This window comes from Cololabis saira, chromosome 18, assembly GCF_033807715.1.
Source record: "Cololabis saira isolate AMF1-May2022 chromosome 18, fColSai1.1, whole genome shotgun sequence".
NCBI lineage: Eukaryota > Metazoa > Chordata > Actinopteri > Beloniformes > Belonidae > Cololabis > Cololabis saira.
This window is the reverse complement of record NC_084604.1, coordinates 42,222,018-42,247,903: the sequence shown is the minus strand read 5'-3', so window position 1 is coordinate 42,247,903 and position 25,886 is coordinate 42,222,018. Positions and strand designations below refer to the sequence as shown.

The 25,886-nt window shown below is 45.3% G+C and overlaps 1 protein-coding gene across 3 annotated transcripts in view; it reads right to left on the bottom strand.

The window, feature by feature from the left end:
- The window catches only part of LOC133418301 (NACHT, LRR and PYD domains-containing protein 12-like), a 135,922-nt gene that overhangs the window by 9,331 nt on the left and 100,705 nt on the right, over window positions 1-25,886 (bottom strand). Inside the window, exon 9 of one of the 3 annotated variants that reach the window (XM_061706860.1) lies at window positions 1,207-1,380. The exons of the other annotated variants lie outside the window; for them this stretch is intronic. Coding sequence (XP_061562844.1) covers window positions 1,207-1,380 — 174 coding nt within the window. The remainder of the gene's footprint in view (window positions 1-1,206; window positions 1,381-25,886) is intronic. 3 annotated transcript variants of the gene reach the window in all.

Below are 25,886 nucleotides of genomic sequence, written 5' to 3'. Positions count from 1 at the left end.
AAGACATCTCTTCTCCAGTGATGGATCTGGAACTGGTGCAGAAAACTTTTGTCTGATTAAAACATTTGATTAATCAAGAACAGATGCATGATGGTACAAAAACGTACAAATCTGAACCTTAAGGGGAAACTAGAACCAAATACTCGTCAAAATATGGAAACTAATTGATGCTCCAGGGTTTAATGTAGTTTTTAATGGCAGAAACATTTTTGATGGAATTTGAATTCAAATATCAATCTTTCTATGTAAATATTAAATGAAGGTAAAAGTTTATTGGAGCTGAGTTTTGATGTAAAAATTTTAACTCATAATAAATGTTTTTTCCCATTAATGGAAAAAAATATCCATAATTTCCATGTTTTTAAGGAGACATTTCTTCATCAATCAGTACATATTTGTCTGTTTAGGAGTTTTTTCAAACATTTTCTCTGAAAAAGTTGATTGAGTGACGACATAGTTTCAACACAAAGTTTCTGATGTTTTTGTTGGATGTTTTGTTGCTGATGAAGGAAACTCATCGTCTAGACAGCAGCTTTATTTCACTTTACTAACTTCAACACACATGGATTTATATTTAGTTTTACACTGAAAACCATAAAAAGACATTATTTGTTGCACCTTATGTCTTGATGTCACCTGGATGAAATGATCTTAACAGATATATTAAAGAATAATATTAAAAACATGGAAAAATATGTTTTTTCATGTTTATAGTTTCATATTTGGTAAACTTGCATTTGTTAAAATGAAATGTAATGTTAGTCAAAGGAAGCCAACGTTGGTTTGACTGATTTCATCCACAGTAAGAAGTTATTTAGTAAATGAGCTCTATAACTCATATATTGGACGACTACACATTCAGTCTGTCCACTATTGTCTGTCAGACTCTCTCAGTTTATTAACATCTGGATGACATTTCTGAACGTATTAGTTGTAAAGTTAATTCATGTTTGTTCAGATGTTTTATTCCAGGTTCAGACACATCTCTGGTTCTTCATTTGTTCCTGTCTGACACATTCACATGTTTAGTTTTATGTAATAAATGAGAAGAGGAAGTTTAAGATGAAACTAAAGCAGAGAAGAAGAACTCAGAGCAGTCAGATGGTCAGTGTGGATCAGTAGAAGATCAGCCTGATGTCTGCAGGTTAGTGTCAACACAACTTTCACATCAGATTCATCTGAACACACAACTAAAACATGTCTGACCTCAGAGTCTCCAGTCTGCAGTCTGGACTCTCCAGAAATCCACTCAGATGTTTCACTCCTGAATCCTGCAGGTTGTTGTTATCCAGGTCCAGATATTTCAGATGGGAGGGGTTGGACTTCAGAGCTGGGCCCAGAGAAGAACAGCTGATCTCTGACAGACCGCAGTCCCACAACCTGAACAAAAAGTAAAACATGTTCCAGTCTCATCAGAGAAGTGTTTCTTCAAATATCAACTTTGTCATCAGGTCCATGTGGGTCACCACCGTATCTGGACTTTATAAAACAGGTTTTACAGTTTTGTTACATCCATGTTTATGTTTATGTTTATTGAAGGATCCCCATTAGAGACACATGACTGAGCCTCTAGTCTTCCTGGGGTCCTGAATAAAACAAATACAATACAAATGTACAGCTAAAAATACAATTTAAAATTAAAGCTGCAAGCAGCGATGAACGGGCCCTCGCACTCACGGCCACCACCCCCCATAAGTATCAGAAAAGACACCACCCACGACTTCCTATGTCAAACCATTCAAAAGTTATAGCAGAAAATCGGGACAACCAATCAGAAGAAGGGGCGGGGCTAATTAAGGCCAACGAAGCTTAAGAACTCATTACAGAGTCCCATGACACCACCCACGACTTCCTATGTCAAACCATTCCGAAGTTATAGCAGAAAATTGGGACAACCAATCAGAAGAAGGGGCGGGGCTAATTAAGGCTAACGAAGGTCAAGGACTCCATAAAGAATCTGATGACACTCCCCACGACTCTCTATGTCAAACCATTCAAAAGTTATGGCAGAGAAAAGTTTTCTAGGGGGCGTTGTTGAGCCGTTAGGCCACGCCCATAAATGCAAGCCATGAAATATTAAATGTATCGCCAAGCCTGGCTTGCATGCCAAATTTGGTGCCTTTTGGAGAACTATCAAATATGGACCAATCAGATGAAGGGGGGGCGCGCTTTTTGGCGTCTAGCGTCGCCACGGTAACGCTTTTGACTGAGAAAAGTAATGCGTGTTGTCGCAGGATGGAGACGCACATTTTGATGTATAACACACCTGGGTGCACGTTACGGTTCGGGCTGAATTAACTGCCGAAGGAATGGCATAAATTTCGCCAAAATGACACGACTAATTCAAAATGGCTGACATCCTGTTCGGTTTTGGGCATGACGCCAAGAGACTTTTCTTTAAGTTGTGCCATGATACAGGTGTGTAGCGATTTTCGTGCATGTACGTCAAACCGTATTGTGGGGCTTGAGGCACAAAGTTTTCCGGGGGGCGCTGTTGAGCCATTTTGCCACGCCCATTAATGCAAACCATTAAATATAACATTTTTCGCCAGGCCTGGCTTGCGTGCAAAATTTGGTGCCTTTTGGGGAACTATCAAATATGGACCAATCAGATGAAGGAGGGGTGCGCTTGTTGGCGTCTAGCGTCGCCAAGGTAACACTTTGGAAAGAGAAAAGTAATGCGTGTAGTCGCAGGATGGAGACGCACATTTTGATGTATAACACATCTGGGTTCACGATACGGTTCGCGCTGAATTAACTCACGAAGGAATGGCATATATTGCTCCAAAATTACGCAATTAATTCAGAATGTTCAAAATGGCCGACTTCCTGTTCGGTTTCGGCCATGGCGCCAAGAGACTTTTCTTTTAGTTGTGACATGATACAGGTGTGTACCGATTTTCGTTCATGTACGTCAAACCGTATTATGGGGCTTGAGGCGCAAAGTTTTTTCTGTCTGAACCAATCAGATGAAGGGTGGGCGCGCTTTTTGGCGTCTAGCGTCGCCACGGTAACGCTTTCGAAAGAGAAAAGTAATGCGTGGGGTCGGAGGATGGAGACGCACATTTCGATGTATAACACACTTGGGGGAACGTTACGGTTCGGGCTGAATTAACTGCCGAAGGAAGGCATAAATTTCGCCAAAATGACACGATTAATTCAAAATGGCCGACTTCCTGTTCGGTTTCTCGACATGACCCCAAGAGACTTTTCTTTAAGTTGCGCCATGATACAGGTGTGTACCGATTTTCGTGCATGTACGTCAAACCGTATCGTGGGGCTTGAGGCACAAAGTTTTCCGGGGGGCGCTGTTGAGCCATTTTGCCACGCCCATTAATGCAAACCTTTAAATATCAAATTTTTCGCCAGGCCTGACTAGGGTGCAAAATTTGGTGACTTTTTGGGCATGTTAAGGGGGGCAAAAAGGCCTTCACTTTGTCAGGAAAATAATAATAATAATTAAAGCTGCAAGCAGCGATGAACGGGCCCTCGCACTCACCGCCACCGCCCCCCATAAGCATGTCAGAAATGACACCACCCACGACTTCCTATGTCAAACCATTCAAAAGTTATAGCAGAAAAAAGGGACAACCATTCAAAAGAAGGGGCGGGGCTAATTCAGGCCAATGAAGGTCAAGGACTCCATACAGAATCTGATGACACCACCCACGACTCTCTATGTCAAACCATTCAAAAGTTATAGCAGAAAATCGGGACAACCAATCAGAAGAAGGGGCGGGGCTAATTTTCACCAATTATGGTCAAGGACTCAATACCAAGTCCCATGACACCACCCACGACTCTTTATGTCAAACCATTCAAACGTTATGGCACAGAAAAGTTTTCTAGGGGGCGCTGTTGAGCCGTTAGGCCACGCCCATTAATACAAACCATGAAATATCAAATGTATCGCCAAGTCTGGCTTGCATGAAAAATTTGGTGACTATCAAATATGGACCAATCAGATGAAGGGGGGGCGCGCCTTTTGGCGTTTAGCGTCGCCACGGTAACGCTTTTGAAAGAGAAAAGTAATGCGTGTTGTCGCAGGATGGAGACGCACATTTTGATGTATAACACACCTGGGTGCACGTTACGGTTCGGGCTGAATTAACTGCCGAAGGAATGGCATAAATTTCGCCAAAATGACACGATTAATTCAAAATGGCCGACATCCTGTTCGGTTTCGGCCATGGCTCCAAGAGACTTTTCTTTAAGTTGTGCCATGATACAGGTGTGTAGCGATTTTCGTGCCTGTACGTTAAACCGTATTGTGGGGCTTGAGGCACAAAGTTTTCCGGGGGGCGCTGTTGTGCCATTTTGCCACACCCAATAATGCAAACCATGAAATATCAAATTTACCACCAGGCCTGGCTTGCATGCCAAATTTGGTGCCTTTTGGGGAACTATCAAATATGGACCAATCAGATGAAGGGGGGGTGCGCTTGTTGGCGTCTAGCATCGCCACGGTAACACTTTTGAAAGAGAAAAGTAATGCGTGTAGTTGCAGAATGGAGACGCACATTTTGATGTATAACACACCTGGGTGCACGTTACGGTTCGGGCCGTATTAATTCTCGAAGGAATGGCATATATTGCTCCAAAATTACGCGATTAATTCAGAATGTTCAAAATGGCCGACTTCCTGTTCAGTTCCGGCCATGGCGCCAAGAGACTTTTCTTTAAGTTGCGAAATGATACAGGTGCGTACCGATTTTAGTTCATGTACGTCAAACCGTATTATGGGGCTTGAGGCGCAAAGTTTTTTCTGTCTGAACCAATCAGATGAAGGGTGGGCACGCTTTTTGGCGTCTAGCGTCGCCACTGTAACGCTTTTGAAAGAGAAAAGTAATGCGTGGTGTCGGAGGATGGAGACGCACATTTTGATGTATAACACACCTGGGTGCACGTTACGGTTCGGGCTGAATTAACTGCCGAAGGAATGGCATAAATTTCGCCAAAATGACACGATTAATTCAAAATGGCCGACATCCGGTTCGGTTTCGGGCATGACGCCAAGAGACTTTTCTTTAAGTTGCCCCATGATACAGGTGTGTACCGATTTTCGTGCATGTACGTCAAACCGTATCGTGGGGCTTGAGGCACAAAGTTTTCAAGGGGGCGCTATTGAGCCATTTTACCACACCCATTAATGCAAACCATTAAATATCAAATTTTTCGCCAGGCCTGACTTGGGTGCAAAATTTGGTGACTTTTTGGGCATGTTAAGGGGGGCAAAAAGGCCATCACTTTGTCAGAAGAAAAATAATAATAAAAATTCCTGCAAATACAATAGGGCCTTCGCACTGAAGGTGCTCGGGCCCTAATAATTAAAGCTGCAAGCAGCGATGAACGGGCCCTCGCACTCACGTCCACCGCCCCCCATAAGCATATCAGAAATGACACCACCCACGACTCTCTATGTCAAACCATTCAAAAGTTATAGCAGAAAAAAGGAACAACCAATCAGAAGAAGGGGCGGGGCTAATTCAGGCCAATGAAGGTCAAGGACTCCATACAGAGTCTGATGACACCACCCACGACTCTCTATGTCAAACCATTCAAAAGTTATGGCAGAAAATCGGGACAACCAATCAGAAGAAGGGGCGGGGCTAATTCAGGCCTATGACGGTCAAGGACTCAATACCGAGTCCCATGACACCACCCACGACTCTTTATGTCAAACCATTCAAAAGTTATGGCAGAGAAAAGTATTCTAGGGGGCGCTGTTGAGCCATTAGGCCACGCCCATTAATGCATATCATGAAATATCAAATGTATCGCCAGGCCTGGCTTGCATGCAAAATTTGGTGACTTTTGGAGAACTATCAAATATGGACCAATCAGATGAAGGGGATGAGCGCTTTTTCGCGTCTAGCGTTGCCACGGTAACACTTTTGAAAGAGAAAAGTAATGTGCGTCGTCACAGGACAGAGACGAACATTTTGACGTAAAAAAAACACAAAAATTGCTGACAAAAATTTCGGCATATTGCCAGCCTTGAACTGTCGACCTCTGGCACCAAAGACCGCAATAATCTGGCTGAGCTAAGTCTCAGCTATTCCTTTCATTTGACCTATTGGCTTAGGAGAGACCAACATAGCGATAAAATGTCTGGAACTTTTTTTTCCTAATTTTTTAAATATTTGTAAGTTATAGATATTAGTAAAACCCTACTGTTTTAATTATTACTTTTTCTGTAACCATTCTGCCAAGGTTGTAACCAGGCTGAGCCGGGAATATTTCTGAGGTCACCACATTACAGGGAGCTGATTGGTCGGGGGGCGGGGCCGTCATCACCCTACTCGCCACTGATTGGTCGGGGGGCGGGGCCGTCATCACCCTACTCGCCACTGATTGGTCGGGGGGCGGGGCCGGCAGACGTTTGAATCAGGAAGCGGGAGTCAGCGCGAGAGCGACTGGCGGCTCGCGGCGATTTTATTATAAAAAAAGGACAACCAATCAGAAGAAGGGGCGGGGCTAATTCAGGCCAATGAAGGTCAAGGACTCCATAAAGAATCTGATGACACCACCCTTGACTCTCTATGTCAAACCATTCAAAAGTTATAGCAGAAAATCGGGACAACCAATCAGAAGAAGGGGCGGGGCTAATTAAGGCCAACGAAGCTTAAGGACTCATTACAGAGTCCCATGACACCACCCACAACTCTCTATGTCAAACCATTCAAAAGTTATGGCAGAGAAAAGTTTTCTAGGGGGCGCTGTTGAGCCGTTAGGCAACGCCCATTAATGCAAACCATGAAATATCACATTTATCGCCTGGCCTGGCTTGCATGCAAATTTTGGTGACTTTTGGAGAACTATCAAATATGGACCAATCGGATGAAGGGTGGGTGCGCTTTTTTGCGTCTAGCGTCGCCACGGTAACACTTTTGAAAGAGAAAAGTAATGCGTGTAGTCGCACGATGGAGACGCACATTTTGGTGTATAACACACCTGGGTGCACATTACGGTTCGGGCTGAATTAACTGCCGAAGGAATGGCATAAATTGCGCCAAAATTACACAATTAATTCAAAATGGCTGACTTCCTGTTCGGTTTCGGCCATGGCTCCAAGAGACTTTTCTTTAAGTTGTGCCATGATACAGGTGTGTAGCGATTTTCGTGCATGTACGTCAAACCGTATTGTGGGGCTTGAGGCACAAAGTTTTCCGGGGGGCGCTGTTGAGCAATTTTGCCACGCCCATTAATGCAAACCATTAAATATCAAATTTATCACCAGGACTGGCTTGCATGCCAAATTTGGTGCCTTTTGGGGAACTATCAAATATGGACCAATCAGGTGAAGGGGGGGTGCGCTTGTTGGCGTCTAGCGTCGCCACGGTAACACTTTTGAAAGAGAAAAGTAATGCGTGTAGTCGCAGGATGGAGACGCACATTTTGATGTATAACACATCTGGGTTCACGATACGGTTCGGGCTGAATTAACTCTCGAAGGAATGGCATATATTGCCCCAAAATTACGCAATTAATTCAGAATGTTCAAAATGGCCGACTTCCTGTTCGGTTTCGGCCATGGCGCCAAGAGACTTTTCTTTTAGTTGCGACATGATACAAGTGTGTACCGATTTTCGTTCATGTACGTCAAACCGTATTATGGGGCTTGAGGCACAAAGTTTTTTCTGTCGAACCAATCAGATGAAGGGTGGCCGCGCTTTTTGGCGTCTAGCGTCGCCGCGGTAACGCTTTTGAAAGAGAAAAGTAATGCGTGTAGTCGCAGGATGGAGACGCACATTTTGATGTATAACACACTTGGGGGCACGTTACGGTTCGGGCTGAATTAACTTTCGAAGGAATGGCATAAATTTCGCCAAAATGACATGACTAATTCAAAATGGCCGACATCCTGTTCGGTTTCGGGCATGACCCCAAGAGACTTTTGTTTAAGTTGTCCCATGATACAGGTGTGTACCGATTTTCGTGCATGTACGTTAAACCGTATCGTGGGGCTTGAGGCACAAAGTTTTCAAGGGGGCGCTGTTGAGCCATTTTGCCACGCCCATTAATGCAAACCTTTAAATATCAAATTTTTCGCCAGGCCTGACTAGGGTGCAAAATTTGGTGACTTTTTGGGCATGTTAAGGGGGGCAAAAAGGCCTTCACTTTGTCAGGAAAATAATAATAATAATAATAATAATAATAATTAAAGCTGCAAGCAGCGATGAACGGGCCCTCGCACTCACGGCCACCGCCCCCCATAAGTATCAGAAATGACACCACCCACGACTTCCCATGTCAAACCATTGAAAAGTTATAGCAGAAAAAAGGGACAACCAATCAGAAGAAGGGGCGGGGCTAATTAAGGCCAACGAAGCTTAAGAACTCATTACATAGTCCCATGACACCACCCACGACTTCCTATGTCAAACCATTCAAAAGTTATAGCAGAAAAAAGGGACAACCAATCAGAAGAAGGGGCGGGGCTAATTCAGGCCAATGAAGGTCAAGGGCTCCATAAAGAATCTAATGACACCACCCACGACTCTCTATGTCAAACCATTCCAAAGTTATAGCAGAAAATCGGGACAACCAATCAGAAGAAGGGGCGGGGCTAATTAAGGCCAACGAAGTTTAAGGACTCATTACAGGGTCCCATGACACCACCCACGACTTCCTATGTCAAACCATTCAAAAGTTATGGCAGAGAAAAGTATTCTAGGGGGCGCTGTTGAGCCGTTAGGCCACGCCCATTAATGCAAGCCATGACATATCAAATTTATCGCCAAGCCCGGCTTGCATGCAAAATTTGGTGACTTTTGGAGAACTATCAAATATGGACCAATCAGATGAAGGGGGGGCACGCCTTTTGGCGTCTAGCATCGCCACGGTAACACTTTTGAAAGAGAAAAGTAATGCGCGTAGTCGCAGGATGGAGACGCACATTTTGATGTATAACACACCTGGGTGCACATTGCGGTTCGGGCCGTATTAATTGCCGAAGGAATGGCATAAATTGCGCCAAAATTACACAATTGATTCAAAATGGCCGACTTCCTGTTCGGTTTCGGCCATGGCTCCAAGAGACTTTTCTTTAAGTTGTGCCATGATACAGGTGTGTAGCGATTTTCGTGTATGTACGTCAAACCGTATTGTGGGGCTTGAGGCACAAAGTTTTCCGGGGGGCGCTGTTGAGCCATTTTGCCACGCCCATTAATCCAAACCATGAAATATCAAATTTATCGCCAGGCCTGGCTTGCATGCCAAATTTGGTGCCTTTTGGGGAACTATCAAATATGGACCAATCAGATGAAGGGGGGTGCGCTTGTTGGCGTCTAGCGTCGCCACGGTAACACTTTTGAAAGAGAAAAGTAATGCGCGTAGTCGCAGGATGTAGACGCACATTTTGATGTATAACACATCTGGGTTCATTATACGGTTCGGGCCGTATTAATTCTCGAAGGAATGGCATATATTGCTCCAAAATTACGCGATTAATTCAGAATGTTCAAAATGGCCGACTTCCTGTTCGGATTCGGCCATGGCGCCAAGAGACTTTTCTTTAAGTTGCGACATGATACAGGTGTGTACCGATTTTCGTTCATGTACGTCAAACCGTATTATGGGGCTTGAGGCTCAAAGTTTTTTCTGTCTGAACCAATCAGATGAAGGGTGGGCGCGCTTTTTGGCGTATAGCGTCGCCACGGTAACGCTTTTGAAAGAGAAAAGTAATGCGTGGTGTCAGAGGATGGATACGCACATTTTGATGTATAACACACCTGGGTGCACGTTACGGTTCGGGCCGTATTAACTGCCGAAGGAAGGCATACATTTCGTCAAAATGACACGATTAATTCAAAATGGACGACTTCGTGTTCGGTTTCTCGACATGATGCCCAGAGACTTTTCTTTAAGTTGCGCCATGATACAGGTGTGTACCGATTTTCGTGCATGTACGACAAACCGCATTGTGGGGCTTGAGGCACAAAGTTTTCAAGGGGGCGCTGTTGAGCCATTTTGCCACGCCCATTAATGCAAACCATTACATATCAAATTTTTCGCCAGGCCTGACTTGCATGCAAAATTTGGTGACTTTTTGGGCACGTTTAGGGGGGCAAAAAGGCCTTCCTTTCGTCAGAAAAATAATAATAATAACGCGAAGAATTCCTACAGATACAATAGGGCCTTCGCACTGAAGGTGCTCGGGCCCTAATTAAAGCTGCAAGCAGCGATGAACGGGCCCTCGCACTCACGGCCACCGCCCCCCATAAGTATCAGAAATGACACCACCCACGACTTCCTATGTCAAACCATTGAAAAGTTATAGCAGAAAAAAGGGACAACCAATCAGAAGAAGGGGCGGGGCTAATTCAGGCCAATGAAGGTCAAGGACTCCATACAGAGTCTGATGACACCACCCACGACTCTCCATGTCAAACCATTCAAAAGTTATAGCAGGAAATAGGGACAACCAATCAAAAGAAGGGGCGGGGCTAATTTTCACCAATTATGGTCAAGGACTCAATACCGAGTCCCATGACACCACCCATGACTCTTTATGTCAAACCATTCAAAAGTTATGGCAGAGAAAAGTTTTCCGGGGGGTGCTGTTGAGCCATTTTGCCACGCCCATTAATGCAAACCATGAAATATCAAATTTATCACCAGGCCTGGCTTGCGTGCAAAATTTGGTGACTTTTGGAGAACTATCAAATATGGACCAATCAGATTAAGGGGGCACGCTTTTTGGCGTCTAGCATCGCCACGGTAACACTTTTGAAAGAGAAAAGTAATGCGCGTAGTCGCAAGATGGAGACGCACATTTTAAGGTATAAGTCACCTGGATGCACGTTACGGTTCGGGCCGTATTAATTGCCGAAGGAATGGCATTAATTGCGCCAAAATTACACAATTAATTCAAAATGGCCGACTTCCTGTTCAATTTCGGCCATGGCGCCAAGAGACTTTTCTTTAAGTTGCGACATGATACAGGTGTGTACCGATTTTCGTTCATGTACGTCAAACCGTATTATGGGGCTTGAGGCTCAAAGTTTTTTCCCTCTGAACCAATCAGATGAAGGGTGGGCGCACTTTTTGGTGTCTAGCGTTGCCGCGGTAACGCTTTTAAATGAGAAAAGTAATGTGCGTCGTTGCAGGACAGGGACGCACATATTGATGTAGAAAAAAAAAATTGCTGACAAAAAAGTGTGGATACTGCGGGAATCGAACTCTGATCTCTGACTCCAAAGACGGGAACACTCTGGCTGAGCTAAGACTCAGCTTGTCATTTCTATTTGACCTACTGACTTATGCGAGACCAACATATCGATATTTAGTAATGTAAGTCTGGAGCTGTTTTTTCTAATTTTTTTAAATATTTGTAAGTTATAAATATTAGTAAAACCCTACTATTTTAATTATTACTTTTTCTGTAACCATTCTGCCAAGGTTGTAACCGGGCTGAGCGGGGAATATTTCTGACGTCACCACATTACAGGGAGCTGATTGGTCGGGGGGCGGGGCCGTCATCACCCTACTCGCCACCGATTGGTCGGGGGGCGGGGCCGTCATCACCCTACTCGCCACCGATTGGTCGGGGGGCGGGGCCGTCATCACCCTACTCGCCACCGATTGGTCGGGGGGCGGGGCCGTCATCACCCTACTCGCCACTGATTGGTCGGGGGGCGGGGCCGCCATCACCCTACTCGCCACCGATTGGTCGGGGGGCGGGGCCGTCATCACCCTACTCGCCACCGATTGGTCGGGGGGCGGGGCCGGCAGACGTTTGAATCAGGAAGCGGGAGTCAGCGCGAGAGCGACTGGCGGCTCGTGGCGATTTTATTATAAAAAAGGGACAACCAATCAATTCAATTCAATTCAATTTTATTTATATAGCGTCTAATACAACAGAGTTGTCTCTAGACGCTTTACAGAGACCCATACCCAGAACATAAACCCCCGAGCAGTTATTACATAAACAATGGCAGGTAAAAACTCCCCTAGTGGGAGAAAAACCTTAAGCCAAACAGTGGCAAGGAAAAACTCCCCTTTAGGAGGGAAGAAACCTTGAGCAGGACCAGGCTCATCAGGGGGGACCCTCCTGCCGAGGGCCAGACTGGTGGGTCAGGGACGGCAACAGCACAGCAGGCAGGTGGAAGCAGCAACGGGATGACCAGGGGTGGGGACCGCAGGCCAGCACACAGCTCCCGAAGCTCCGGCCCAATCAGCAAGTCCCAGGTTGGGGTGCAGGGTCAGGAAAAGACTTGTGCTCCGTAATGCAAGCTACAAGCCACCCACGGCCACCTGCAGGACAAAAGAGAGAAAAGGGAGGAGAAGGGGGGGCAGCAACGGGATGACCAGGGGTGGGGACCGCAGGCCAGCACACAGCTCCCGAAGCTCCGGCCCAATCAGCAAGTCCCAGGTTGGGGTGCAGGGTCAGGGAAAGACTTGTGCTCCGTAATGCAAGCTACAAGCCACCCACGACCACCTGCAGGTTCCGGTGTCCGGCAAAGGATGCTGCAACATGGACAAAAGAGAGAAAAGGGAGGAGAAGGGGGGGCCAGCACAAGAAACTACAGGAGCGACTCTGACACACTAAAGTTTACACTACCTAGAGATTTACCAACACCAGCTAGAGGTTTACTAAACACTAACTATAGGCTTTACTAAACAGAAATGTTTTAAGTTTAGTTTTAAAGGTGGAGGTGGAGTCAGCCTCCTTAACCCAGATTGGAAGTTGGTTCCAAAGTAATGGTGCCTGATAGCAGAACGCCCGCCCTCCAAATCTACATTTAGATACTCTAGGAACTACGAGTAAACCTGCACTCTGAGAACGGAGAGCTCTGACAGGAACATAAGGCACTATCAGGTCTTGCAAATAATGCGGAGCTAAGCCGTTTTGGGCTTTATACGCAAGTAATAAAATTTTAAATTGGATTCTGAATTTTACGGGTAACCAATGGAGCGACGCTAACACTGGAGAGACGTGGTCTCTCCTGCTAATTCCTGTCAGTACTCGTGCTGCTGCATTTTGGATCAGCTGGAGCCTATTCAGCAAATTACTTGGACATCCTGCTAACAACACATTACAGTAATCTAGTCTAGAAGATACAAACGCATGAACTAGTTTTTCTGCATCACTCTGTGAGAGGATTTTCCTAATCTTTGCAATATTACGGAGATGGAAAAAGGCTATTTTACAAACCTGATTGACATATGGTTTAAACGACAAATCCTGATCGAAAATAACACCAAGATTTCTCACAGTTGCACTGGAAGCCATCGCAACACCATCTAATCCCTTCCTAAGATGCTCTGGACCAAGAATGATAACCTCTGTTTTATCTGAATTTAGAAGCAAGAAATTTCTGGACATCCAGTCCTTGATGTCCCTAAGACATGCCTGAAGTTTAACTAACGGTTCTGTTTCATCCGGCTTCATAGACAAATAGAGCTGCGTATCATCAGCATAACAATGAAAGTGTATGCCGTGATTCTGGATTATACTTCCCAACGGCTGCATGTATAAACTGAACAAGATTGGCCCTAGCACTGAACCCTGCGGAACACCATAACAGACCCTTGACTGTTCTGAAGAAACCTCATGTACATGAACAAACTGGAACCTGTCAGATAGATATGATTTAAACCAACGTAGAGCTGTCCCTTTAATCCCAACAACATGCTCTAACCTGTGCAGTAAAATGCCATGATCTATAGTGTCAAAAGCAGCACTGAGGTCCAGTAGAACCAGTATGGACACTAATCCCTTATCTGAGGCCATAAGGAGGTCATTCGTGACTCGAACAAGTGCTGTCTCTGTGCTATGATGCATTCTGAACCCTGACTGAAAGACTTCAAACAGATCATTTCTATACAAATAGTCACATAACTGGCTTGAAACTGCCTTTTCCAGAATTTTAGACACAAATGGAAGGTTGGAAATTGGTCTATAATTAGCTAAGGTGTCTGGGTCAAGAGAAGGTTTTTTAAGTAAAGGTTTAATTACTGCGACTTTGAAAACCTGTGGTACATATCCTAAACTTAGGGATAGGTTAATTTGGTCCAGTATTGTCGTACCAATAAGAGAAAAAACATTTCTGAATAGTCGAGTCGGGATGGGGTCTAACATACATGTGGTAGACTTAGCTCTATTAACGAGTGAAGTCAGCTCAGGGAGGTCTATAGGATCAAAACAGTCTAGAGACAAGTCAGAGCCTAGGGAAGTCGCTAAAGCTGAAGAAACACCTACAACCGGCTGGTTGATTTCTTCTCTAATTCTCGCGATTTTACTGTTGAAGAAGCCCATAAAGTCCTCACTACTGAGAGCTGCAGGAATGCACGGCTCAACAGAGTTGTGACTCTTTGTCAGCCTGGCTACAGTGCTGAACAGAAAACGTGGGTTACTTTTGTTATCCTCTATCAGCGTTGAATAATAAGCTGTTCTGGCTTTGCGAATGGCTTTTTTATATACTATTAGAATATCTTTCCATTCACGATGAGAGTCTACAGACCTACAAGAGTACCACTTCCTTTCCATTTTACGCACGTTTTGTTTCAACATGCGGATATCTGAATTGTACCAGGGAGTTAAGCTCCTGTGGCTAGAAACCCTCCTTTTCAAAGGAGCAACTTCATCTAAAGCTGAATGCAACAAATCAGCAGTGTTACTAGCAAGGAAATCAACATCTGCAGAGGTAGAACCCAGGTCACTGGCCTCGACTACATCACTATTTCGCACTGTCGTAAGATAAGCAATGGCCTCCCTAAATTTAACAATAACTTCATCAGACAAACATCTGCTAAAATAATACCTCCTATTTTGCACTTCAACATCAACAAAATTAAATTCAAACGTTATTAAGTAATGGTCGGATAAAAGGGAGTTTACAGGTGACACCAACAGACCATCAGTTTCAACACCGTAGGTGAGAACGAGATCGAGAGTATGATTAAAACAGTGCGTCGGTTTATCCACTTTTTGTGAGATACCCATTGATTCTAGAAGAGAATCGAAGGCTAATTTAAGATTATCGCTTTCAACATCCATATGAATGTTAAAATCACCCACTATGATGAATTTATCTGTGCTGATCAATAATCCAGAAAGGAAATCTGAAAATTCAGACAAAAACTCCAGATACGCACCAGCAGGGGGCCGGTACACTACCACTAACACAACTGGCTTCTCTGATTTCCGGCTCGGAAATTTCAGACCAAGCATGAGGCTTTCAAATGTATTATAGTTGCACTTGGGTTCAATTTTTGTTTGGAGACCGGAGTTATAAATTGCTGCGACTCCTCCGCCTCGGCCCGTGCTTCTAGGAATGTGATGATTAAAGTAGCCGGGCGGAGTTGATTCATTCAAACTAACATACTCTTCCTCCTGTAACCATGTTTCTGTTAAGCAGAAAATATCACTCCTGCTCTCTGTAATTATATCATTTACTAACAGAGACTTAGAGCTTAATGATCGTATATTTAGTAGTCCGCATCTAATTTTTCGGTCTGTAATTGGTACCAAATGTGCATTGGTTTTAATTTTTACAAGGTTATCTTGGTTAACGCCTCTATAACGCTGCACCTGGTGAACTTTTGGAGGGCGGGGAACTGCAACCACTTCTATTTTGCTAGACACCTGGCCAGAGTCGCCAATATCATGTAATCCTACAGTTTTAGAGTCGCTAATTACATAATGCAATCCTACAGTTTTGTTGGCAGGCGTTGGTCCTTGAGAAGCAACAGATGTGTCGCTGAGCCCTTTAAGACTACCCTTCCTCCGAACCGTCACCCAGCTGCCCTGCCTGGCCGGCTGCCGGGGAGCTGCAGGGGAGCGGTTACGCTCAGCTGCTACGGGCCGGTCCGCAGAGGATTCTATCGGACTATGGTCTAGTTGGCCAAACCGGACCTCTAACTGACTAAGCCTCGCCTCCAGCCCTGTTAAACTACAGCTCTGCATCCTGGCCTGGACCCTGCATTGTCAGGGGGAGTGTCTAATAACATTGGCCAGATTTCTAGACATAAGAGCTGCACCATCCCGGGTGGGATGAATGCCGTCCCTTCTAATCAGACCGGGCTTTCCCCAGAATGTCTCCCAGTTGTCAATAAAGTCCACGTCGTTTTCTGAACACCACTGAGACAACCAGCGGCGGAGCGAGAGCATGCGACTAAACATGTCATCGCTGGTCAGATTGGGGAGGGGGCCAGAAAAACCTACGGAGTCTGACATGGTTTTGGCGAAGTTACACACCGAGACAATATTCATTCTGAATTCTCATTCAATCAGAAGAAGGGGCGGGGCTAATTCAGGCCAAAGAAGCTCAAGGACTCATTGCAGAGTCCCTTGACACCACCTACGACTTCCTATGTCAAACCATTCCAAAGTTATAGCAGAAAATCGGGACAACCAATCAGAAGAAGGGGCGGGGCTAATTAAGCCCAACGAAGCTTAAGAACTCATTACAGAGTCCCATGACACCAACCACGACTTCCTATGTCAAACCATTCAAAAGTTATGGCAGATAAAAGTATTCTAGGGGGCGCTGTTGAGCCGTTAGGCCACGCCCATTAATGCAAACCATGAAATATCAAAGTTATCACCAAGTCTGGCTTGCATGCAAAATTTGGTGACTTTTGGAGAACTATCAAATATGGACCAATCACATGAAGGGGGGGCGCGCCTTTTGGCGTCTAGCGTCGCCACGGTAACACTTTTGAAAGAGAAAAGTAATGCGTGGTGTCGCAGGATGTAGACGCACATTTTGATGTATAACACACCTGGGTGCACGTTACGGTTCGGGCTGAATTAACTGCCGAAGGAATGGCATAAATTTCGCCAAAATGACACAATTTATTCAAAATGGCCGACATCCTGTTCGGTTTCGGCCATGGCTCCAAGAGACTTTTCTTTAAGTTGCGCCATGATACAGGTGTGTAGCGATTTTCGTGCATGTACGTCAAACCGTATTGTGGGGCTTGAGGCACAAAGTTTTCCGGGGGGCGCTGTTGAGCCATTTTGCCACGCCCATTAATGCAAACCATGAAATATCAAATTTATCGCCAGGCCTGGCTTGCATGCCAAATTTGGTGCCTTTTGGGGAACTATCACATATGGACCAATCAGATGAAGGGGGGGTGCGCTTGTTGGCGTCTAGCGTCGCCACGGTAACACTTTTCAAAGAGAAAAGTAATGCGTGTAGTCGCAGGATGGAGACGCACATTTTGATGTATAACACATCTGGGTTCACAATACGGTTCGGGCTGAATTAATTCTCGAAGGAATGGCATATATTGCTCCAAAATTACGCAATTAATTCAGAATGTTCAAAATGGCCGACTTCCTGTTCGGTTTCGGCCATGGCGCCAAGAGACTTTTCTTTTAGTTGCGACATGATACAGGAGTGTACCGATTTTCGTTCAGGTACGTCAAACCGTATTATGGGGCTTGAGGCTCAAAGTTTTTTCTGTCTGAAGCAACGAGATGAAGGGTGGGCGCGCTTTTTGGCGTCTAGCGTCGCCACGGTAACGCTTTTGAAAGAGAAAAGTAATGCGTGTGGTCGCAGGAGGGAGACGCACATTTTGATGTATAACACACCTGGGGGCACGTTACGGTTCGGGCTGAATTAACTTTCGAAGGAATGGCATAAATTTCGCCAAAATGACACGATTAATTCAAAATGGCCGACTTCCTGTTCGGTTTCGGCCATGTCGCCAAGAGACTTTTGTTTAAGTTGTCCCATGATACAGGTGTGTACCGATTTTCGCGCATGTACGTCAAACCGTATCGTGGGGCTTGAGGCACAAAGTTTTCAAGGGGGCGCTGTTGAGCCATTTTACCACGCCCATTAATGCAAACAATTAAATATCAAATTTTTCGCCAGGCCTGACTTGGGTGCAAAATTTGGTGACTTTTTGGGCATGTTAAGGGGGGCAAAAGGGCCATCACTTTGTCAGAAGAAAAATAATAATAATAATTAAAGCTGCAAGCAGCAATGAACGGGCCCTCGCACTCACGGCCACCGCCCCCCATAGGCATATCAGAAATGACACCACCCACGACTTCCTATGTCAAACCATTCAAAAGTTATAGCAGAAAAAAGGGACAACCAATCAGAATAAGGGGCGGGGCTAATTCAGGCCAATGAAGGTCAAGGGCTCCATAAAGAATCTGATGACACCACCCACGACTCTCTATGTCAAACCATTCCAAAGTTATAGCAGAAAATCGGGACAACCAATCAGAAGAAGGGGCGGGGCTAATTAAGGCTAACGAAGCTTAAGGACTCATTACAGAGTCCCATGGCACCACCCACGACTTCCTATGTCAAACCATTGAAAAGTTATAGCAGAAAAAAGGGACAACCAATCAGAAGAAGGGGCGGGGCTAATTTAGGCCAATGAAGGTCAAGGGCTCCATAAAGAATCTGATGACACCACCCACGACTCTCTATGTCAAACCATTCCAAAGTTATAGCAGAAAATCGGGACAACCAATCAGAAGAAGGGGCGGGGCTAATTAAGGCTAACGAAGCTTAAGGACTCATTACAGAGTCCCATGGCACCACCCACGACTTCCTATGTCAAACCATTCAAAAGTTATAGCAGAAAAAAGGGACAACCAATCAGAAGAAGGGGCGGGGCTAATTCAGGCCAATGAAGGTCAAGGGCTCCATAAAGAATCTGATGACACCACCCACGACTCTCTATGTCAAACCATTCCAAAGTTATAGCAGAAAATCGGGACAACCAATCAGAAGAAGGGGCGGGACTAATTAAGGCCAACGAAGCTTGAGGACTCATTACAGAGTCCCATGACACCACCCACGACTCTCTATGTCAAACCATTCAAAAGTTATGGCAGAGAAAAGTATTCTAGGGGGCGCTGTTGAGCCGTTAGGCCACGCCCATTAATGCAAGCCATGAAATATCAAATTTATCACCAGGCCTGGCTTGCATGCAAAATTTGGTGACTTTTGGAGAACTATCAAATATGGACCAATCAGATGAAGGGGGGGCGCGCCTTTTGGCGTCTAGCGTCGCCACGGTAACACTTTTGAAAGAGAAAAGTAATGCGCGTAGTCGCAGGATGGAGACGCACATTTTGATGTATAACACATCTGGGGAAACGTTACGGTTCGGGCTGAATTAACTGCCGAAGGAATGGCATAAATTTCGCCAAAATGACACGATTAATTCAAAATGGCCGACATCCTGTTCGATTTCGGGCATGACCCCAAGAGACTTTTGTTTAAGTTGCGCCATGATACAGGTGTGTACCGATTTCCGTGCATGTACGTCTAACAGTATTGTGGGGCTTGAGGCACAAAGTTTTCAAGGGGGCGCTGTTGAGCCATTTTGCCACGCCCATTAATGCAAACCATTAAATACCAAATTTTTCGCCAGGCCTGGCTTGGGTGCAAGATTTGGTGCCTTTTGGGGAACTATCAAATATGGACCAATCACATGAAGGGGGGGTGCGCTTGTTGGCGTCTAGCGTCGCCACGGTAACACTTTGGAAAGAGAAAAGTAATGCGTGTAGTCGCAGGATGTAGACGCACATTTTGATGTATAACACATCTGGGTTCACGATACGGTTCGGGCTGAATTAATTCTCGAAGGAATGGCATATATTGCTCCAAAATTACGCGATTAATGCAGAATGTTCAAAATGGCCGACTTCCTGTTTGGTTTCGGCCATGGCGCCAAGAGACTTTTCTTTTAGTTGCGACATGATACAGGTGTGTACCGATTTTCGTTCATGTACGTCAAAGCGTATTATGGGGCTTGAGGCGCAAAGTTTTTTCTGTCTGAACCAAATAGATGAAGGGTGGGCACGCTTTTTGTCGTCTAGCGTCGCCACGGTAACGCTTTCGAAAGAGAAAAGTAATGCGTGGGGTCGGAGGATGGAGTCGCACATTTTGATGAATAACACACTTGGGGGAACGTTACGGTTCGGGCTGAATTAACTGCCGAAGGAAGGCATAAATTTCACCAAAATGACACGATTAATTCAAAATGGCCGACTTCCTGTTCGGTTTCTCGACATGACGCCAAGAGACTTTTCTTTAAGTTGCGCCATGATACAGGTGTGTACCGATTTTCGTGCATGTACGTCAAACCGTATCGTGGGGCTTGAGGCACAAAGTTTTCAAGGGGGCGCTGTTGAGCCATTTTGCCACGCCCATTAATGCAAACTATTAAATATCAAATTTTTCGCCAGGCCTGACTTGCATGCAAAATTTGGTGACTTTTTGGGCACGTTTAGGGGGGCAAAAAGGCCTTCCTTTTGTCAGGAAAATAATAATAATAATAATAAAAATTCCTACAGATACAATAGGGCCTTCGCACTGAAGGTGCTCGGGCCCTAATTAAAGCTGCAAGCAGCGATGAACGGGCCCTCGCACTCACGGCCACCGACCCCCATAAGCATATAAGAAATGACACCACCCACGACTTCCTATGTCAAACCATTCAAAAGTTATAGCAGAAAAAAGGGACAACCAATCAGAAGAAGGGGCGGGGCTAATTCAGGCCAATGAAGGTCAAGGACTCCATACAGAATCTGATGACACCACCCACGACTCTCTATGTTAAAAGATTCAAAAGTTATAGTATAAAATCGGGACAACCAATCAGAAGAAGGGGCGGGGCTAATTCAGGCCAAAGAAGGTCAAGGACTCAATACAGCGTCCAATGACACAACCCACGACTCTCTATGTCAAACCATTCAAAAGTTATGACAGAAAATAGGGAGAACCAATCAGAAGAAAGGGCGTGGCTAATTCAGGCCAATGAAGCTCAAGGACTCAATACCGATTCAGGTGACATCACCCACGACTCTCTATGTCAAAACATTCAAAATTTATGGCAGGAAATATGGACAACCAATCAGAAGAAGGGGCGGAGCTAATTTTCACCAATTATGGTCAAGGACTCAATACCGAGTCCCATGACACCACCCACAACTCTTTATGTCAAACCATTCAAAAGTTATGGCAGAGAATAGTATTCTAGGGGGCGCTGTTGAGCCGTTAGGCCACGCCCATTAATGCAAACCATGAAATATCAAATGTATCGCCAGCCCTGGCTTGCATGCAAAATTTGGTGACTATCAAATATGGACCAATCAGATGAAGGGGGGCGCACCTTTTGGCGTTTAGCGTCGCCACGGTAACACTTTTGAAAGAGAAAAGTAATGCGTGTTGTCGCAGGATGGAGACGCACATTTTGATGAAAAACACACCTGGGTGCACATTACGGTTCGGGCCGTATTAATTGCCAAAGGAATGGCATAAATTGCGCCAAAATTACACAATTAATTCAAAATGGCCGACTTCCTGTTCGGTTTCGGCCATGGCTCCAAGAGACTTTTCTTTAAGTTGTCCCATGATACAGGTGTGTAGCGATTTTCGTGCATGTACGTCAAACCGTATTGTGGGGCTTGAGGCACAAAGTTTTCCGGGGGGCGCTGTTGAGCCATTTTGCCACGCCCATTAATGTAAACCATTAAATATCAAATTTATCGCCAGGCCTGACTTGCATGCCAAATTTGGTGCCTTTTGGGGAACTATCACATATGGACCAATCAGATGAAGGGGGGCGCGCCTTAGGGCGTCTAGCGTCGCCACGGTAACACTTTTGAAAGAGAAAAGTAATGCGCATAGTCGCAGGATGGAGACGCACATTGTGATGTATAACACATCTGGGTTCACGATACGGTTCGGGCCGTATTAATTCTCGAAGGAATGGCATATATTGCTCCAAAATTACGCGATTAATTCAGAATGTTCAAAATGGCCGACTTCCTGTTCGGTTTCGGCCATGGCGCCAAGAGACTTTTCTTTAAGTAGCGACATGATACAGATGTGTACCGATTTTCGTTCATGTACGTCAAACCGTATTATGGGGCTTGAGGCGCAAAGTTTTTTCTCTCTGAACCAATCAGATGAAGGGGGGGCTCGCTTTTTGGCGTCTAGCGTCGCCAAGGTAACGCTTTTGAAAGAGAAAAGTAATGCGTGGTGTCGGAGGATGGAGACGCACATTTTGATGTATAACACACCTGGGGGCACGTTACGGTTCGGGCTGAATTAACTGCCGAAGGAATGGCATAAATCGCGCCAAAATTACACAATTAATTCAAAATGGCCGACTTCCTGTTCGGTTTCAGGCATGACCCCAAGAGACTTTTCTTTAAGTTTTGCCATGATACAGGTGTGTACCGATTTTCGTGCATGTACGTCAAACCGTATCGTGGGGCTTGAGGCACAAAGTTTTCAAGGGGGCGCTGTTGAGCCATTTTGCCACACCCATGAATGCAAACCAAAAAATATCAAATTTTTCGCCAGGCCTGGCTTGCATGCGAAATTTGATGACTTTTTGGGCACGTTTAGGGGGGCAAAAAGGCCTTCCTTTTGTCAGAACAAAAAGAAGAAGAAGAAGAAAAAGAACTAGAAAATTTCTGGAAATTTTGATATGGGCATGCCCTACTGCCCATTCGAGCCTTCTCGCTGCTCTGGTTTGGGGCTGTAGTGTTTGTGTTCGGGGTGGTTTTATGTCAGTTTGAGGTGTTTATGGTTGTATTTCATTCATTCCTGTGCTCCCAATAGCTATTAATGGGGCGCGCTTTTTGCCGTCTAGGGTCCCCACGGTAACGCTTTTGACTGAGAAAAGTAATGCCCATCGAGGCACGATGGAGACGCATCCAACGATGTATTCCATGCATGGGTGCACGTTCCGGTTCAGGCTACGTTAACGGATAGGTTTTTTTTCCACCATGGTTTAAAAAAACCCATCCGAATGAATGGGGCCATTTGGCATGGATTTTACATTAAACTTTCCTTAAATCACAGCTTCATGAAATTTTAATACATTGAAGGTCACAGCGTGCCGAGTCAGGGAACATTTGTATGATGTCTCTACGATAATCTGTTGCCTAGCAACAAGCGTCCAAAGTCAAACGGAAATTAAAAAAAAAAATGAAAGGTCAATATCGCAAAAACTTTAAAAAATGGCATAATGAGGTTCTAGGCTACGTTAGTGCCAATCGGGCCGAGTGTTTGAAAGTTTGAACTATGTCTCTAGGATAAAGTCCGGCCGAGCAATAAGCGTCTGAATTTTTGCCTTTTTTTTGGCTTTTTGGCATCTAGCGTTGCCACGGTAACACTTTTGACTGAAAAAAGTAATGCCCATCGAGGCACGATGGAGACGCATCCAACGATATATGCCATGCATGGGTGCACATTGCGGTCCGAGCAGTATTAACAGATTGTTTATTCACATGCTCTCCCATACAAATGCATAGGTTTTTGTTGCCATGGTAACAAGCCCCATAGGATAGAATGGGACAATTTGGCTTTAATATCTCAAAAGCTGTAAACGAGAGCGTAATGAGACCTCAGTATGTTGTAGTCCACATCACCCTGAGTCTTTTAACGTTGGAACAAAGTCTCTGCGATACTGCGTTGCCGCGCAATAAGCATCCGAAGTTCCGTTAGCATCAAAATGAACAATGTGGAATATCTCAAAAACCGTAATAGCAAGCATGACGAGACTAAAATATGTTGCAGTACAAAGCGTCCCGGGTTTGTCAATGTTGTAATGATGTCTGTACGATAAACCGTTGCCTAGCAACAAGCGTCCAAAATAAAATTGATTTTTTTTTAAATTGAAAGTTAAATATCGCAAAAACCGTAATAAGTAGCATGATGAGGTTTGATGGTCCTTTAGTGACTATCGGGCCGAGTGTTGGAAAGTTTGAACGATGTCTCTACGATAAAGTTCGGCCGAGCAATAAGCGCGGGAATTTTCGCCTTTCTTTTTGCTTTTTGGCAACTAGCGTTGCCACGGTAACCCCTATTATGGAGAAAAGTAATGCCCATCGAGGCATGATGGAGACGCATCCAACGATGTATGCCATGCATGGGTGCACGTTGCGGTTCGGGCCGCATTAACGGACGAAAAAAAGTGCGGAATAAGAATAATAATAACTAGACAAAATTCCCGGGAAATTTTGAAGTGCCACGGACTACTGCCGGATGATCGCGGGGCTTATTTGCACCCATGAAGGTCAAGGACTCGATACAGATTCCAATGACACCACCCATGACTCTCTATGTCAAACCATTCAAAAGTTATTACAGAAAATATAGAACCGCTAACTGAACCGCTAACGGGATCGCTAACGGGATCGCTAACGGGACCGCTAACGGGACCGCTAACCGAGCCGCTAACGGGATCGCTAACCGAGCCGCTAACAACCGCTAACGGAACCGCTAACGGGACCGCTAACGGAACCGCTAACGGGACCGCTAACGGGATCGCTAACGGGACCGCTAACGGGATCGCTAACGGGATCGCTAACGGGATCGCTAACGGGACCGCTAACCGAGCCGCTAATGGGATCGCTAACGGGACCGCTAACAACCGCTAACAGAACCGCTAACGGGACCGCTAACAGAACCGCTAACAGAACCGCTAACGGGATCGCTAACAACCGCTAGCGGAACCGCTAACGGGACTGCTAATGGGATTGCTAACGGGACCGCTAACGGGGTCGCTAACTGGACCGCTAACGGGATCGCTAACTGGACTGCTAACGGTACCGCTAACGGGATCGCTAACGGAATCGCTAACTGAACCGCTAACGGGACCGCTAACCGAGCCGCTAACGGGATTGCTAACCGAGCCGCTAATGGGATCGCTAACGGGACCGCTAACAACCGCTAACGGAACCGCTAACAGGACCGCTAACAGAACCGCTAACAGAACCGCTAACGGGACCGCTAACGGGATCGCTAACAACCGCTAGCGGAACCGCTAACGGGACCGCTAACGGGGTCGCTAACTGGACCGCTAACGGGATCGCTAACTGGACCGCTAACGGGACCGCTAACGGGACCGCTAACGCGATCGCTAACAGAATCGCTAACTGAACCGCTAACGGGACCGCTAACCGAGCCGCTAACGGGATCGCTAACCAAGCCGCTAACGGGATCGCTAACGGGATCGCTAACAACCGCTAACGGGACCGCTAACGGGATTGCTAACGGGACCGCTAACGGGGTCGCTAACTGGACCGCTAACGGGATCGCTAACTGGACCGCTAACGGGACCGCTAACGGGATCGCTAACAGGACCGCTAACAGAACCGCTAACGGGACTGCTAACACCAATAACACTACCATCCCATAATAAACACCTACCATCCCATAATAACACTAACATCCCATAATAACACTAACATCCTATAAAAACACCTGCCATCCCATAATAACACTAACATCCTATAAAAACACCTGCCATCCCATAATAACACTAACATCCTATAAAAACACCTGACATCCCATAATAACACTAACATCCTATAAAAACACCTGTCATCCCATAATAACACTAACATCCTATAAAAACACCTGACATCCCATAATAACACTAACATCCTATAAAAACACCTGACATCCCATAATAACACCTATCGTGTGTGTGTGTGTGTGTGTGTGTGTGTGTGTGTGTGTGTGTGTGTGTGTGTGTGTGTGTGTGTGTGTGTTCATCTAAGGTTAAAAGGTCAGGGTTCAGATTTCTCCATTTTCCAGGTTATACTATGAATTCTGTACTGAGTGAGTCATGTGACCAGTTCTGGGTCAGTCTAATCAGTCAACAGCTGAGCTCTGGTTGCTAGGGGCAACAAGAACCTGATACAGAGGGAGCGGGAATGACTCAGCTGGATTTTTGGTTGTGACAAACCTGAAATCACTCCACTTTGCGCTCAAACCGTAGCTCTTAGCAGAAAAACGAAAACATTTTGAGAAACAGAGAACCTACCAGATTATCTAAATGTTATTTTCATACAGATATTCCTTAAAATGTGTTAGTAACGGCAATTCGAAAACAAAAATGAGATTTTTTTTAAGAAAACTTCATTTAACATGGGAGTC